This window comes from Eublepharis macularius, chromosome 17, assembly GCF_028583425.1.
Source record: "Eublepharis macularius isolate TG4126 chromosome 17, MPM_Emac_v1.0, whole genome shotgun sequence".
Classification (NCBI taxonomy): Eukaryota; Metazoa; Chordata; class Lepidosauria; order Squamata; family Eublepharidae; genus Eublepharis; species Eublepharis macularius.
This window is the reverse complement of record NC_072806.1, coordinates 5,638,646-5,653,880: the sequence shown is the minus strand read 5'-3', so window position 1 is coordinate 5,653,880 and position 15,235 is coordinate 5,638,646. Positions and strand designations below refer to the sequence as shown.

The 15,235-nt window shown below is 45.0% G+C and overlaps 1 protein-coding gene across 6 annotated transcripts in view; it reads left to right on the top strand.

Moving 5' to 3' along the window:
- The window catches only part of RERE (arginine-glutamic acid dipeptide repeats), a 349,852-nt gene that overhangs the window by 135,251 nt on the left and 199,366 nt on the right, over positions 1-15,235 (top strand). Inside the window, exon 1 of one of the 6 annotated variants that reach the window (XM_055001174.1) lies at positions 10,346-10,400. The exons of the other annotated variants lie outside the window; for them this stretch is intronic. Coding sequence (XP_054857149.1) covers positions 10,361-10,400 — 40 coding nt within the window. The 5' untranslated portion in view covers positions 10,346-10,360. Of the gene's footprint in view, positions 1-10,345; positions 10,401-15,235 lie in introns of those variants that run through there. 6 annotated transcript variants of the gene reach the window in all.

Here is a 15,235-nt window from a genome sequence, read left to right as displayed (position 1 = left end):
ACTCTAGTCCTGGTCTCAACCCCAGCCTATAAAACCTTGCAGGTAGATAAAAATGCACAGCGATTTGCTCTGCCTCACAAAAAATACTAAATAGCAAAAGTATGCTGGAATAGTTCTTCCTTACAGAGTTTCTGAAACATCAACAGGTCCTGCTGAGCCATGAGTACCTTCCAACAGTGCATTCCAAAGGGAGGGTGCCACAATCCCAAAGGTCCTCTTCCTTCTGGAAGAAAGTCGTGCCACCCAGGAGCCAGGAGCCACCAGCAAGCCCTGCAAAGATAAATGAGGCAGGCGTGGGGGTGGGAGTTCATAATGGGAGAGCGGGCATGAAGGTATGAAGATGCCAAGACTACGCAGGGCTTTAAAGGTGAGGACCAATACCTTGAATTGGATCCAGAGGCCAATTGGTAACCAGTGCAGCTGCTTCAAAATCTGTGTTATATGAGCTGACCATGGTGACTTGGTCAGCAACCTAGCAGCCACCTTCTGCACCACCTGAAGTCTCCGGAGCATCTTTAAGGGTAGCCCTACGTAGAACGAGTTGCGGTAGTCTAAATGAGAGGTGACCATCGCATGGATCAGTGTGGCAAGGTCAGATTAAGATAGATACGGGGGAAATTGTTGGTCCTGGTGAAGATGGAAAAATGCTGTTCTGGCCACCATGGACACCTGTTTGTCGACGGAAAGCTTAGAATCAAGCCAAACTTGGAGAGGCTTGAAGAGCAGAGTTCACTCGCTACAGATCCCCCTTCTCCAGGGAGTCGGATCTTGGTAGCTGGACTTCAAGGGTGTGCTCTGGAAGGGATACTGTAGCTGCTTAGAACTCGCTGAGCACATGTCACTCTGTCACTCAGAGAAAGGAGTAGTCCGTTGTGTCCCCCCAGCATCTTTGTTCCTTGAAGGAAACCTTTGCAAGCAAGCTACCTGAAAGAATTGAGAGGCTGGAGCTCAAAAGTCTCTGGGAAGTATAGGTCATAAAATTCTGTTATTGTGGCCGACTGCCAGAAAAGAAAAATCTTTGGAATGCTTATGTTGAGAACAAGGCACAGTGAACTGAGCGGCATGAAAGGGTGTATCAGAACGACAAGCCTATAACTAGGTGCTGTTAGTTTAACAGCTGAAAGAAACCCGGGACTTAACTGTTTTGTGAGCCATGTTGAGAAATCCCTTTGGGGAACCCCTTGCTTCCTCCTAGTACCATATTTTGCAAGGTTCCCTGGAGGAAAGAGAAAACATCTATTAAACCCGGCCTTTCAAAGCAGCCTACAAGGGTAGTTAGCCCACCAACAGGTTCAACTCACTCACCTGTATATAGATAGTTTCTGATGGGTAGCCATGTTGGTCTATAGTAAAAGAGCAAGATTCGGGTCCAGTAGCACCTTAAAGACTGACTAGATTTCCCTGGAAATCAGCCTCTAAAAACGAAGACAACCCTAACAAGAGTCGCGGCCCAGTTGTAACTGTAATTACTCAAATGTAAGCCCAGTTGATTTCGAGAGAATAGACTTCTAAGTATGTGCTACTTTAGGATTGCAGCCTAAATCTGTGGTCTCTCTCTCTTTCTCTGTGTATTGTGATATATGCACCAAAACTCTTTTAGGAAATGCTTCGCAAGAGGAGAAGTCACAGCCAGTTTGCATAAAGAGAGCTGCTGTAGCCCAGTGGTTATATGGGTCTGCTGCGAATCAGCACTCTTGGTTCGAATCCCACTACTGCCATGAGCTCTGCAGGTGGCCTTGGGTCAGCCACTCCTCTCAGCCCCGTTCCCTGGCTGTCTTGTGGGGATAATAATAACACTAACTGGTTCACTGTTCTGGGTGGGACACTAATCTGCCTAGAAGAGCAGTGTATAAACACAGTTATTATTAAAGAAAACCTTGCTTTCTGGCCTCTGCAGCACCCTAGTTGCTTGGCCCAGTTAATTCTGGGACGCTTACATTTTTGTAGTCACAAAAATTCCTATTTGCAGCGAGACTTGGTAGTGATGATTTGGTGGGTTTCGTTTCTTCTCCTTTCCCCAAAAAACTTCTTGCAGAGGTTTTTTTTTTTTTAAATCAAAACTTGCAATAAAAACGGCTCCTCAGTCTGTTTGTGATGGAGCTGCTGGATTGCCTTGTGAACACGCCAAGGAAACGGAAGGTTCCTGGTCATCCTATGTTTTCCTGATTCTTCATATATCTCCAGCACATTTGCATCCAAACAGATAGGAGCCAGGATGTTTTAAAAAATATATTTACCTAAAGCCTAATTGGGCTGAGATTTCCAATGGTGAAGTTGCAATCCGCTCTGCCCTTTTGCTTAGCGTGCAAGCATTTGAACTCCTAAACTCCTGAGGTTTAGCTTCTGCTGGCTCAATTAATTGTTAAATGTTCCCTTTATAATAATTATACATTGATGCTTTGCCTTGGTTCCTGCCAAGGAAATTGCTGGAACTGTTGTTTAATCTGAAATCTGCTCTCAGATTTCTCTCTCACTTTTTTTTTGTAGCAAAAAACTCCTCCTTTGAAACCAAGTGAGGAGAGGAAAGCCATTTGGTTATGTGTTTGTTTTTTAAGCAGTCTAAGGGTATTTGAGTTGGAGGACATGAGTGAAATTGAAATGGAGGCATTTGGCTCTGGCCCTCAGAGTGATTGGCTTGTGTTTGACATTGACCCATGTGTTTGTCTGGCTTCCAAATATTGCCTGCTATTTGTTCTGACAGCTTCACCAGCTGAGAGAAGCAAATGTGCCAGAAGTTTTTTTTTTAAAAAGGGAGAGAATTTCAAGGAATGAGGAACCTGCCGACAAAGAGTTGGCTGTTCAGCACATAGCACTCAGCCCTAGCTCCCCTGCCTTCTCTTCTGCCAATGGCGCGTAAGCCCCTCCCGTCCTTGGATTCCAGCATGGGTGTTTCTCTGCCCCATCCTACTTCTTTGGCCAACAGCTAATACAGGAGACGATATAGCATTCTGTGACTGGTCCTTCCCTCTCATTCTTTTATAAGCCTTACCTGCGTTGCACTGGTTGGGGAGGGTAGTGGATTCATGGCTAGCTTTTAAGTTAGTGATATGCATGTGATTGAGTCTGTTGTCCTGTCTGAATCTGATCTCTCCTTTCCTGTCTGTTATGCAGTGAGTTTATAGTTTTAGTTTTGCTTTACTGGCTTTATAGCTGGATTTAATGTGCAGCTGTGCTTTTCAGTGCATTATATTTTATAGTTGGCAGTTACCTATGGTGGGCTTTATTCTATCATTGAGCTCTACAATTTTTTTTTAGCCACACTGGTAACTTGATGGTTGAGGGGCGGCATATACATTCCATGTAAATTCCATAAAAAGGCTGTCAATTTTACATGAATGTACAAAGCTGCCTATTTGCCAAGTCAAACCATAGGACTCATATTGCTCAGTGTGACTGGACAACAGCTCCCCTGGAACTAGTCCTTTCCCACCACCTGTTAGGTGAATATTTGAGCTGGAGATGTTGGGAACTGAAGACAAGACTTTCTGCGTTCAAAGCAAAGCTCTGGTACTTCCCAGAGGCCTTGGCAACAGTGTGATGTCTGCCTGTTTGGAGAGCAAAGGTAAAAAGCTGCCTGACCATTGGTCCATCTGACTCCATTCTGTCTACTCAGACTGATAGCAGTTCTCTTAGCCCTGTTCTCAGAGAGTGTTTTCAGTGGAGGTGTTGCCAGAGAATGAAATCTGGAACCTTTGGCTTTCAACGCACACCTCATCGCTGAATGATGGCCTGTCCCTAGCTGATAGAATAATATTACACGGGGGGGGGGGGGGAGTTTCTTCTCCTTTCCTGAAAACTGGACATACGTTTAGGCAAACCTCAATTATTCAAGTGGGTGGGGGAAAAGTTAGTGCAGTTGGATGCCGGGTGTGCTGTTATTCAGTTTTGGGTTTGAATGTTAGCCTGAGTTGTGGTTGGCCAATTTCAGAGAAGAGGGTTCAGATCTTGGGATGGAGCAAGGTTGGTCAGGAAGGTAACCAGGCAGTGAGTATCAACCCTTACCCCAGTCCAGGCACAGGTTTTGGGCATACGCATCCGTTGCTGAGACGCTTGTGCAAATCATAGCTTAATAGGTTCAGGTTGAAATGTCAGTGTTAATTATTTAATAATAACAGTGTACTTATATACCAGCCTTCTGGACAGATTAGTGCCCACTCAGAGATGTGAATAAAGTCAGTGTTATTATTATCCCCACAATCCAGCTGGGAAGCTGGGGCTGAGAGGAGAGGCCTGCCCAAGGCCACGGGCTGAGCCTGTGGCAGTCATGGGAGTTGTACTAGCAGAGTGCTGATTTGCATCTCAGCCACTTAAGCACTATGCTACAGCAGCTCTCAGTGTCTGGTCTACTATTCCAAACTAATTTTTCAAAACTGCTTATAACAGAATAAAACAATAAAATCACTCTTGAGCAACCAGTTGCATTACACAAATGAGACAGCAGCTATAGCTGCATTCAGATGCCAATTTTAACTGGGCATTGAGCCAGGAAGTACACAAACCCAGCGTATTGCATGCACCTTGCTCCTCCCTCCTTTTAAACTACTGTGATACATGAGTGCAGATCTATGTCTTGCTTTCTCTCCATAAACTGAAATTCTAAACCAGAGCATAGCCCAGGCTTAGAACCTGTGCAAGAGACTAACTTACTTAACTGACTTACATTATGAACAGCTGGTGTCGGTTTCTAAACCATGACTCTCTATGCCAAGGCGGGAGCGGGAAAGGACGTAGAAGTGAATCATGCATGTGAGCCCAGCAACAAGCTGGGTTCGTCCATGTTCTGGTTTAATGTGGTTAAAAGCGACGTCTGAATGCTGCCTAAACCACAGAGCCTCAAACAACCCTGCAGATAATCTCAGCTACCCTTGAGGAGCTTAACCCCAGTCCAGATGGAACAATCTTTCCCAAACCATGTTGAGAAAGATGTGCCACCCCTGAAAAGGCCCTCTCCCTCTGTTGGCAGCCTACCCAGAGAAGAGCTTCCTGAGCAGATCTTGAAGAATGGGCAGGAGGAGGAAGTCCCTTGAGTATCCTGGGCCCAGGCATTGAATGGTTTTAAAGGACAAACGCTACACTTTCAGCGGTGATTGAAAACAAATTGGGAGCCAGTCAAGGCCTTAGTACGGGCGTGACGTGATCACTGCTGTGTGTCCCTGTAAATGCACCTGCTGCAGCATTTTGGACCAGTTGTTTTCAAGAACAGCCTCATGCAGCGTGCATCACAGTGATCTAACCTGGCTGCTGGCGGATGTCTGACCCTTTGGAGTAACCAACACCCTTTGTTTTGTCACATGGGGATTGACAAGGATTGCCTGCCTGTGATAGAGGAATTTTAATGACCAGCCAAGCCTGCCTTTTGTCTGTAGAATCAGCACAGACTAAAATAGAAATGAACATACTGACCGTTTTGCACTATGAATGTTCAGGCTCAGTGGGTGAGCATTTGCTTGGCCTGCTGAAAGTCCCCGGTTCAATCTCCGGCATCTCCAGTGAAAAGGCTCAGGTGGTAGGTGATGGGAAAGACCTCTGTCTGAGACCCGGGAGAGCCACTGCCTGAGGTCTGATTCAGCATAAGGCAGTTTCAAGCCAGCAGGTCAGGCAGCTTGTGAGTCCCTGTAGACACCTTTTTTGCTGCCTCTTGGAAGGACCTGCTGGTAGAGCCTCATGCACGGAGAATAAGCCATGCCTCTTGGCTCTCTTTGCTTACAATCTGAGAGACTGGAAAAATGAGGTCACTCCGTGGTTGGAGAGTGTTCCTCAATGGTTTTAACTTCTGGTTTGTTTCTCAGTATGACACACCACCTGGTGCTTGGCTTTTGTTTCTTCTCCCTGGCTCTCTGTTGCCCACAGTCCTGGCCTTGGCACTCTGGCTTCCCCTCTTCCTGCCACATGGGTCTGTTGTCACATGAATTACTGTCACGTGATTTCTTGTCACATGCTCACAGCTCAGTGGGTAGGTCTCCTGTAAATACTCATTTGTGTGGAGTGGGGAACTCAAAACAACACCAGGCCTCCAGTAATTTATCTCTGACACAGAGTGCATTTTATGAGCTGTTGGTAGGATCACTACAATGCTAGGTCAGACCACTGCTAGTAGAACACTCTTTGTGACTAGATAAGGTGCCCCGTGGAGTCAGGGTGGAGGGGAATACTCTTGTGTCCAGCAAGTACATTGTCCATCAGAAAGCAAACACTTTTCTTTTCTGGCTTGAGGCAGGCTGTTATAAAGTGAAGACGTGTTCCCAGCTTGAGTCAATCCGATTCTGCTTGGTGCACAATGGCCTGCAATGCAGTGAATGTGCGTTACAGAGAGCTCACGCGAGTGCAAGCCTTACTGCCCTGCCACACCACCTCTTTTTTTTTTTTTTTGGATCAAGAACGCAAAACCAAGATGGCAGAGCCTGACTTATTCCTAGAAACGAAAAGTGCACTGCCAAGGTGGCATTCGGTGCCTCCCCCCTGCCCCCCTTCGGTTTGCTCACAAACACATGAACACTCACACCCTGCCTTTAATGTGGCAGGCGTGTTTTTTTTTTTTTTTTGGCTTTTAAAACACGCTGCAACTGTTAATGCCCGACAGATGGTGCCTCTCTTAAAGACTGATAAATGGAGGTTGATCTTCAAAGGGGCTCATTTGGCTTTCTAGCTTATCTGCCCATATATATATATATTAATTAAATAAAGCAAACAAAATCCGGAGGAAGGAGAGGGAAGCAGCTAACCTTACATGGTGGTCTTGAGTGGGGAGAACAGTTCGTAGTCTTGGTTTTGAAATATAGACCCAGAATGTTGTTTTGTTCTCTTTTCCTATTCACAATGTAGGAAATTGATTTTATGATTAAGTGGTTTCCAGTAAGCTGCAGTAAATGGTTAGGTGTGAATCTCAGTGAGATCAGTCTCTTAACTCCCCCCCCCCTTAATTACTAGTACTAGTCATGGGTGGTGCCTGCTCTGATTGCTTTGATGTTGAGCTACTACCTTCAGGGTCAAGACAAGTTTATTTTAGTGACAGGTTAGGGAGTTTGAAAAGTAAGTATCTCATTTGTTTGTGCTTTGTTTTCTTGACCGATTAAGATTTAGAATGTTTGATTTTCATCATGAAGCAGTTTTAGTGGAGGGCATTTGTTTGCACCTCTTAATGAGAGATGATAGTGCTTTGTTTGCACTATTGCCAGGTGATAAGTATGCTGTTATCAAAGGGTAATGTCAGGGAAAGCATTCATAGACTGTTCTGCATTGCCAACAGCCCCCCTGTCTTGTTTTGGGTTTGAGGCAAGCTAGTTATTTTTTGGTGGTGGAGCTGGGGGCTTGAGTCCTGGGTGTTAAAATGCAAGACGGTAGACTCCATTGTAACATACTATCTGAAGTTTGGTGGGTGATCTTCAGAGAGAGGGCCTTCTCAGGAGTGGCACCAGGAGTACTGAATTCTAGCACTAGATCTGCCTTACCTTTGTTTCCTTGAGTTATTCAGATATAATGTGAAAACTGAACTTTTTAGAAGAACCTTTCCATCTCATTACTGTAGTATTACTGGTAATGAAATGTCTACTCTCTTCTCCCCATCTAGCTGTTCATTTATGTCAAAATTTTGGCTGCCTTTAAAGTAAATTTTATGTTTAGTTTGTATTTTTAATATCATCTGTTGGTCATTTTTCAGACTTATTCGTTCAAAAGGTAGGATGTAAGTATTGTAATAACTAAGAAATAAAACCTGTGGGCCTTGCTGGGGAACAGAAGGGTTCACTTTCTAATACTCTTTATACCTGGAAACAAGAGGATAAGCAATTAAGGAAATTGTGAAAGAATATTTGAAGACGCTGCAAAACCTATAAACATCCATAGGAATAGAACATCATAACTACATTTTAGTATGTATATACCTGAGGTCAGAGTTACCCAGATTTCTGATGACTGAGCTACGCTGTTTTTCTAAATTAAGTTTTCAAAAATGAAGGATACAATTTTAATAGTGTGTTGAGAGAGAACCCAGCCCTTTTGTATATGCAGCACTGTGCGCGCTAAATACCTCCAGGGGTGTGCCATGACTGTCCTCTGAAACATGCCAGTTTTAGCTCTGATCTTCCATTGCTCATGTGGTTATGATTCTTTATTTCCTCATTCTTCTGTCATTTGTTATCTGTTCCCATGTCCTTTCTGTCATGTCAATGTCCCACGAGGCTGTTACAGTACAATCTTTATTGTGGCCTACAAGCCGTACAAACACAAAACTATCAACAGTTAATAACCCACACAAATCCCAGTTACATTCATCCGAATCCAACCATATTTTGAAAATCAAAACCTAAACAATTTACACATGGGACATTAACTCGGCTGCCTTAGAAGCTTTGTTCCTCTAATTTCTGCTGAGGCTTTGCCAGTAGAAGGGTTGAAGCCCACTGTCTGGTGGAATTGCTTCCATTGTCTGTTCTGCTGCCTCTGTTTTTTACAATGTATTGGAATACAATAAGACACACTATACTGAGGACTTATTGGCCCGGGAAACAAAATCCTCCTCTCCATCAGAAACCCTGTATAGGTGAAGAGTAAATGATATGGACCTGAATCCTTCTGTGTATCCTAGCATAGGACCCTCAGGAAAATCATGCTAACCAAAATCACATATAGGACAGCTGTTGCATGAATAATCTTACCATGTGAAGATTTGCAGATTCACATATTAGAGTGAAATAGGTAAGTGACTGAGTCATTGTTCTGGACACGCCTCCTGGTTTGAGCGGAAGCTGACTCTGAGCAGGGACTCGTGCAGAGATGAAGTTGTCATTCTGCATGATGAACAGTGGAATCAGAGGTACATTGGAATCACTGGTCCGAGGTAGATCAAAAGGAAGCACAGCCAGGGCAGAGAATCACAAAGAACAACGGTGAGCAGCCATTCTGTGGCTCCATGTTTAAGTGGAGCCTTTAATTATTTTTGCTTCTTTTTAAACTTCTTGATAGGGATGTGTACATTTTGTTCAATTAAGCAAAGCATTTAATCACATTTTATCATTTTAAAATTAGCAAGCTCACTGCCTAGCCCACATGCACACCAAATTTTGCTTGGGAGTAAAAACTAACATGTTGTCATGCCCCACATTGGTTTTGGGCCCTAACAATTAACAGGAAGGCTAGCATTGGAAAGCAGAAGTTCTGAAGGCACATACAGTCCATGCCTTGGAAAATGTTCACAGCGGCATATAAACAGTAAACGAATCCTTATTGTTTAAACGTTTAATGCCTTACATCTCAGTTCCTTGCAGTGCACAGTAGTTCTCTTGCAATCAAGAATGGCTTCCTTGAGAGGCATCTTCTTTCTTGTTGAGGGCTCCGTTCCTCGCAGAGGTGTCATTCTTAGCAGTGAGTGAACTGTGTGCTCCTGTCTTCTGAAATGGCATGTCTTTGTCTAGATAGGTGTCTTGAATCTTTTGAGGGTTTCCCCCCCTTTTCTGAAAACAGAGGACAAAAGGGGCCATGCTGAGGGGGGAAAGTAACTAAAAGCTTCTGTTGTATGATTGGCATTTCAGCAGCTGCACTAATTTCGCAGGAAGCCTATTACAAGCCTTCCCTATATAAAAAAGTGCTGGGAGCCATTTGTGGTTTAAACAATAGCAAACATTCCCCCCCCCCATCTCTTATTTTAGAAAGCAAGTAGCACTTAAGCCTTTTAGGCTCAAAATACCTTGTTGAAAGGTTGTGAGGCTTGATTATAAAAATGCTGGGTGGATGGATAGCAAATGGCTCGACAAGAGGGAGGCTTGTTGGAAATGAATGGCTGAGTTGACGGCTCAACGTGCTTTCGGCAGAACAGAGGATGCATCTGTTTTCACAACAGAATAACGTGGGGCTCTTTCCCTCTGGAGAGCCTAAATTGCTGAGCAGATAGAGCTTTGCGGCTAATTTGGCCCCTAGCGCCTGTTTTCGTCTTGGTGTGCCTCTGCTCATTTGCCTTCACTTTGCCTGCTTGGATGGCTCTGTATATCCATCATCATCATCATCATCATCATCATCATCATCATCACCACCACCACCACCATGTCTGAGACCCAGTACAGCCAGTCCTGGTTGGAGCAGACAGTACAGGGCTAGATGAGTTGATGTTTTTTTTTTCATTTGAAGGGCAGCTTCATATGTTCATATGGAAGAACAATAGTACAGGTTTCCTGAGTAGAGCTGCTCATTTGGTTCACTTCTGTTGGGGAAGAATCACATCCAGGAATGCCCCCGGCTCCCAGCTGTGCAACAGGTCACACATCGACCTTTGGTCTTGGGCTTACAGCAGCTGTGCAACATTATTGAACTGGAAAAACACACAGCATATTGCTCAAGGTGGCTGCTGGTCTGCCTTTCTTCTAGGAGCATGGTGGTGAGCAAGACAGGAGAGTCCTGGGCAGGCCAAGGTGGGTTGAATTGTGGTTGGGGGGGTATATTTTTTTTTTCCAATTTACAATGCTGAAATGGTAACCAGTGGAGAAGGGCAGGGAGGTTTGCAGCCAGAAAGGTTTTGCTTCATCTATGGAAGTCCTTCTATAGCTTGTCTGTGGATTTTAAGCCTTCACTTGATGCATTTAGCTCTCCATGGGTTTTTTGGGGGGGAACTCTGATAGAACTGTGCCTTCCAGTTACACATCAGGTAGTAGACCTCCCCTTCTCCACTTGTCCATGAGACTGTAGGAAGTGAGCGGTGTGATGGCAGAAGAGTATCATTATCCAAGCCTTGGTCAAAATCTGCTAAGGTATTATTCCAGAATAACATTTACTGTCCCACCAGTGTGGCTGAGTGGCAGTATACTTGCTTTGCTTGCAGAAGGTCCCTGACTGCATCTCCAGTGGAAAGATCCTGGGTTGCAGATGCTGGGAAGAACCTTCTTCTGAGATCCCAGAGAGCCAATGCCAGACAGAATAAACAGTCCTGAGTGTAGATAGGCCACTAATCTGACTCCATATAAAGTAGCTTTCATATTTTTGCAACTTCATATTAGTCATTCAGGACTGAAACAGTGAGAATAATTGTTTTAGAAGGTTTTCTTCTTGATTGCCTGGAGCCCTTTTGTACCTCACCAGAAGTAACTGGACTAGTAGTGTCAGTGGTATAGTAGAAGTACCAGTTTTTATGCAGGGAGAGGGAGGGCAGTAGTTGGAAGAAAACATTAAAGGATGCAGAAGAAGTTGCCAGTTGGATGCTCTGGCCATTGAGCCGCCTCTTCTTGCCCTTACAGAAAACACTGGCTTCCTTTAGCACTGCTGTAAGAACTGGGGACGAGGTGCTCTTAAGTTACTTTCCTTTCCTGTCCCCTTTGCCTTTCAGCTGTCAGCAGTTTTCATGAAAATTGGGCCTATTTGTCAGAACTGGAAACAATATAGTAGATCAAAATGTACATTAGTCTTACGATGGGAGCCTTACAAAATGGCGTGCGCACAGGGAAAGCGTTGAAGAAAATAATTGGAGTGGGAAATCATGTAACTTGATGCTTGAACTAGAGAACTGTTGCTTTCATAAAACTGGGAGCTTCAAACTACAATTAACTGTCATTAATTTTGTTGAATAGAAATATGTTCCATTTACTGTACAATCAGGAGCCAGGCTTGAATGAGTTTAAATTGATGAAATCTAAATTATACTGACAGCCCATTAAACAGCAGCAGCAGCAGCAAACCCCTTAAAAGAAAATGGATTCTCCATGAGACCAGTTTATAATAAAATCATTTTGTGAAATAAGAACTGTAGCCCAGGCATCCAGAATTACTCCTGTGCGCTTCAAGCGAACACTACAAATTGGCTGAGCTGTTCGGCACAGGAACTGGGGGCTGTGCAGTGCATTGTTTTTCTGACAAGGAGCCAGCCGTGTTAACTCGAAATCTGCTTGGCAGGAAACGACACTAAAAGATCAGACTAGCAATTTGTTTGCTGTCAGCCATGTGGGTGGTGGTGGTGGGGAGGACAGAAGAGGTAACTTTACACCTCCTTACCTGTCATTCTGGTGATTGCTCCCCTCCCCCTTGAAAATGCTCCATGCATCTCCCCTTCCCAAGCATTCTTTCCCCTTTGTCTTTAAGGCACCCTTTTCCAATTAAATTTAAAGCGGCTTCTGTCAGAGGCCGAAGGTCTTCAGATTTGAGGAAGAAGGTATGACATGGAAAGGGCCCGTGTTGCTAACGGCTGGACTGTGTTCAAATATTATGATGTCTGGGTGAGGCTGAACAATGAGTGTGGAGTAGATGCCTTCGGACGAAGGTCTTCCTGTCCAGTTCACGGTCTTAGGGCTCATGAGTTATCAGCTGTCTTTCTGCCAGGTACTTGCTTGTCAGTCCCACTGCTTGTGCTGTCACTCTTCAGCCACTCAGTGTTCCCTGTTCTTTAAATCTTCCAAGTCTAGGGCTGCTGTTCTTCTTGGCCATCGTGCTTGTGCTAGACATTGAGTCCCCAGGTTTTTTGAGTCCCCAGGTTTCCTGGCACATAAGGGGACTGAGCAAGCCTGGTAAGAGGGGCATCTGGTGGGTCAGAAGACAGAGCCTCAGGATGCAGCCTGTTGGAAGCAAGCAGTAGAGCCTTTCCTGGAAGGCAGAGAATAACTCATCCCTGCCATTATGTTTTTTTCATTTTTGGTTCTTCCTTGGAGGACTCTGAGAAGGTGAGTAAGAAACCTTGAAACTTAAGGCTGAACTCTGAATGTTGGTGTGCCTAACAGGGCTGAAAATAGGCCTGCATCATTTGCTCTCATCTCCCTTGGTAATGCCTAGTAATGCAAAGCTTGTGACGCCACAGTGTTAAGTATTCTTTCCTTCCCATAAGTGGCAGCCAGTCAGTATTTGGGAAGTTCCAGGCACCCATGGTTATTACAGCCTGGATTTTGGCATTACCTAGGAGGGAAGAAGAAGGAAGAGATGGGCTGCTATTTTTTGGCAGCAGCTGTGTGGTGCTCACTGGGTCTAGCTGTGGCCTCTCTGCCCCCTCCAGTTTGGACAACTTAGGCAGGAAAAGTTTTTTGGGGGGGGCGCATTGCACAAAAGGGACGTGTTTAGGGTCCTTTCGGGAAATAAATCAGGGTTTCAAAACACATCAATGGAATGTGGCAGTTCTGAGGTACTGGTGCTAATAGCTTGTCAAGAGTAGATGCTTGCATGATCACTATTGCCATAGTTTCAGATGGAGTTAATTGAGTTGGACTACTCTTGGTAAATAGAATTTAGCTAAGCTCTGCGCAGCCCAAAGCACAATGAGAAGGTGTGCATGACTGTGTGCCTCTGGCAGTGTGTGCCTTATGCATCTCTACCTTTTGCTGGTTGCTTAATAACGTGTATCCAAGGAGATCTTTGATACCCAGAGCATCTCAAGATTGGACTTCTCTCATCTTGATGTGCAAGCAGGATGAGATCACCATAAGTGCAAATGTTATACAGGGTGTTAATTGTTTTCCAATAAAATATGAAGCCCTGTATGGGTTGTTCAGTCTCTCTTAGAGAAGAGTGCAGAAGGAGAGAGAGGCTGTGAAAGACTCGAGAGGAAAGTGCTGGTTCATCACAGCTGAGGAGGCGTCTAGCAAGACTGAAAACGGAGAGGGTGACTGTTAAGCAATCAGCAGGGGCTGTAGCCTGTCCATGTTGGTGGCTTTCAAGGAGCATTTTATTCTCTTGGGGAAGAAAGTGTACCATGGAGAGCCCCAGGCTCTCTCTTCTTGAATGATCAAACGTGGACTGATACAGTAGCTAATATGCCAAAAGCTCACATATGGGTAGTGTTACTCGGTATGTACGTTTGCAAGGACTTTATGAGCTTCGAAAGATGCTGGTGTCTCCCCTGCTCCCCGCTTCAAAATACATATAAATACTTGAAGAGGACCTTGTCTTCCAGCTTTGTTTTATAAAACCTGGGATGTTTTGTGTGTTTGCCTCCTGTTGAAAGGCAGGATAAATCAGTGCCATACAACTGCTTGAAGTACAATCATGAGGCGTCAGGGAATAAGGGAATGTGTATACCTGATAGCAGCTCATTCCAGTCCACCACATACGGTCTGTTCAGCTGACATGCTGTTGGCTCCCTCCTGTTCCTCATAGAGCCTCCCGTTTTACTTCTCTGTTCTTACTGCTTTTTCTGATCGCTGTATCTGCTGCCAAGTTCCCTTCTAGCCTGGTGCACAGCCTGAGTGGCATTCACTTCTAAATTACAGGCGTAGTGGCCTGTCCTCCTCCATCACAGGGGCCTCTGTGCCTTCACTGTATCACAGTCAATTTGCGCTCCTGTCTCCCCAGCTTGGCTGCTCACAGGAAGCAGATAAATCGTTAAGGCACTAATTTGGGCAAAAGGCCCTGTATTTTTCCGGATGCTGTTCTCTTGAAGACATCTGCAGCTTGCCCAACCCCTTCACCGCCAAAGTCAGAGGTGGACTTGGCATGGACTGTGGTAGTTGCCTGACAGCTGCTTTGGATGCCATCCTACAGATGCACCTCCAGAGTTGCCGTGGGCAGTTTTCACAGGGGGTGTTGGTGAAGGGGACAGCCTTGGTTATAATAATAATAATGGGGTAATCCACTGTTGGTTGAACAGTGTTTGGGCAACGAACATTTTCAACTTTGTGTCTGGAGATGCTGTTTTCCACTGCAAGCCGAGTTCGTTAGATGTTACAGAACTGATGTCTTTTCCATGGCACAGCAGTTGTGTTGGAAAGAAGCACTGTTTGAAGTCCAGACGACTAACTGGTATATACAAAGCCATTTTGTTCTTCATGCCCTTCACTAGCAGGGAACCCAAATTCTCGCTGCAAGGAACACTGCTAGTTGTGTTTGAATATGCTCCATCTTGTCCACAGAGCCCAGCATTGAACAAACACTGTACCTGTTTGAGATGCAGAATGAGATGCCTCAGGTTGTGTCACCTCTAACGCTGTGTTGCCTGCCTTAAAAGGCTACGGCTCTTTCGGGACTGAGGTTGATGTCCTCAGCTGTGTCAGAACCTGTTGATGGAGATGCCAAAGAGTGAACCGGGGATGCTAGAGCTGCAAACCCTCTTTATCTGTAGGGCAGAATTGCATGTTCCAGTCAACACCGGCTGCTGCAGAAACAGATTTCTGTTGAATTCTCCCCCCTGCCCCCTTACCCTGATGTTGTCACACTGCATGCCAACCCCCTGGAAGCGCTGACTTGCTGGCCTTGGTGTGTGCTTGCCGGCGTTCAGGCCTGTGAAAAAAAAAGCACAAGCAAGGTCTGTGGACTGAGCTTGAAAGCGGAATTGGATTGG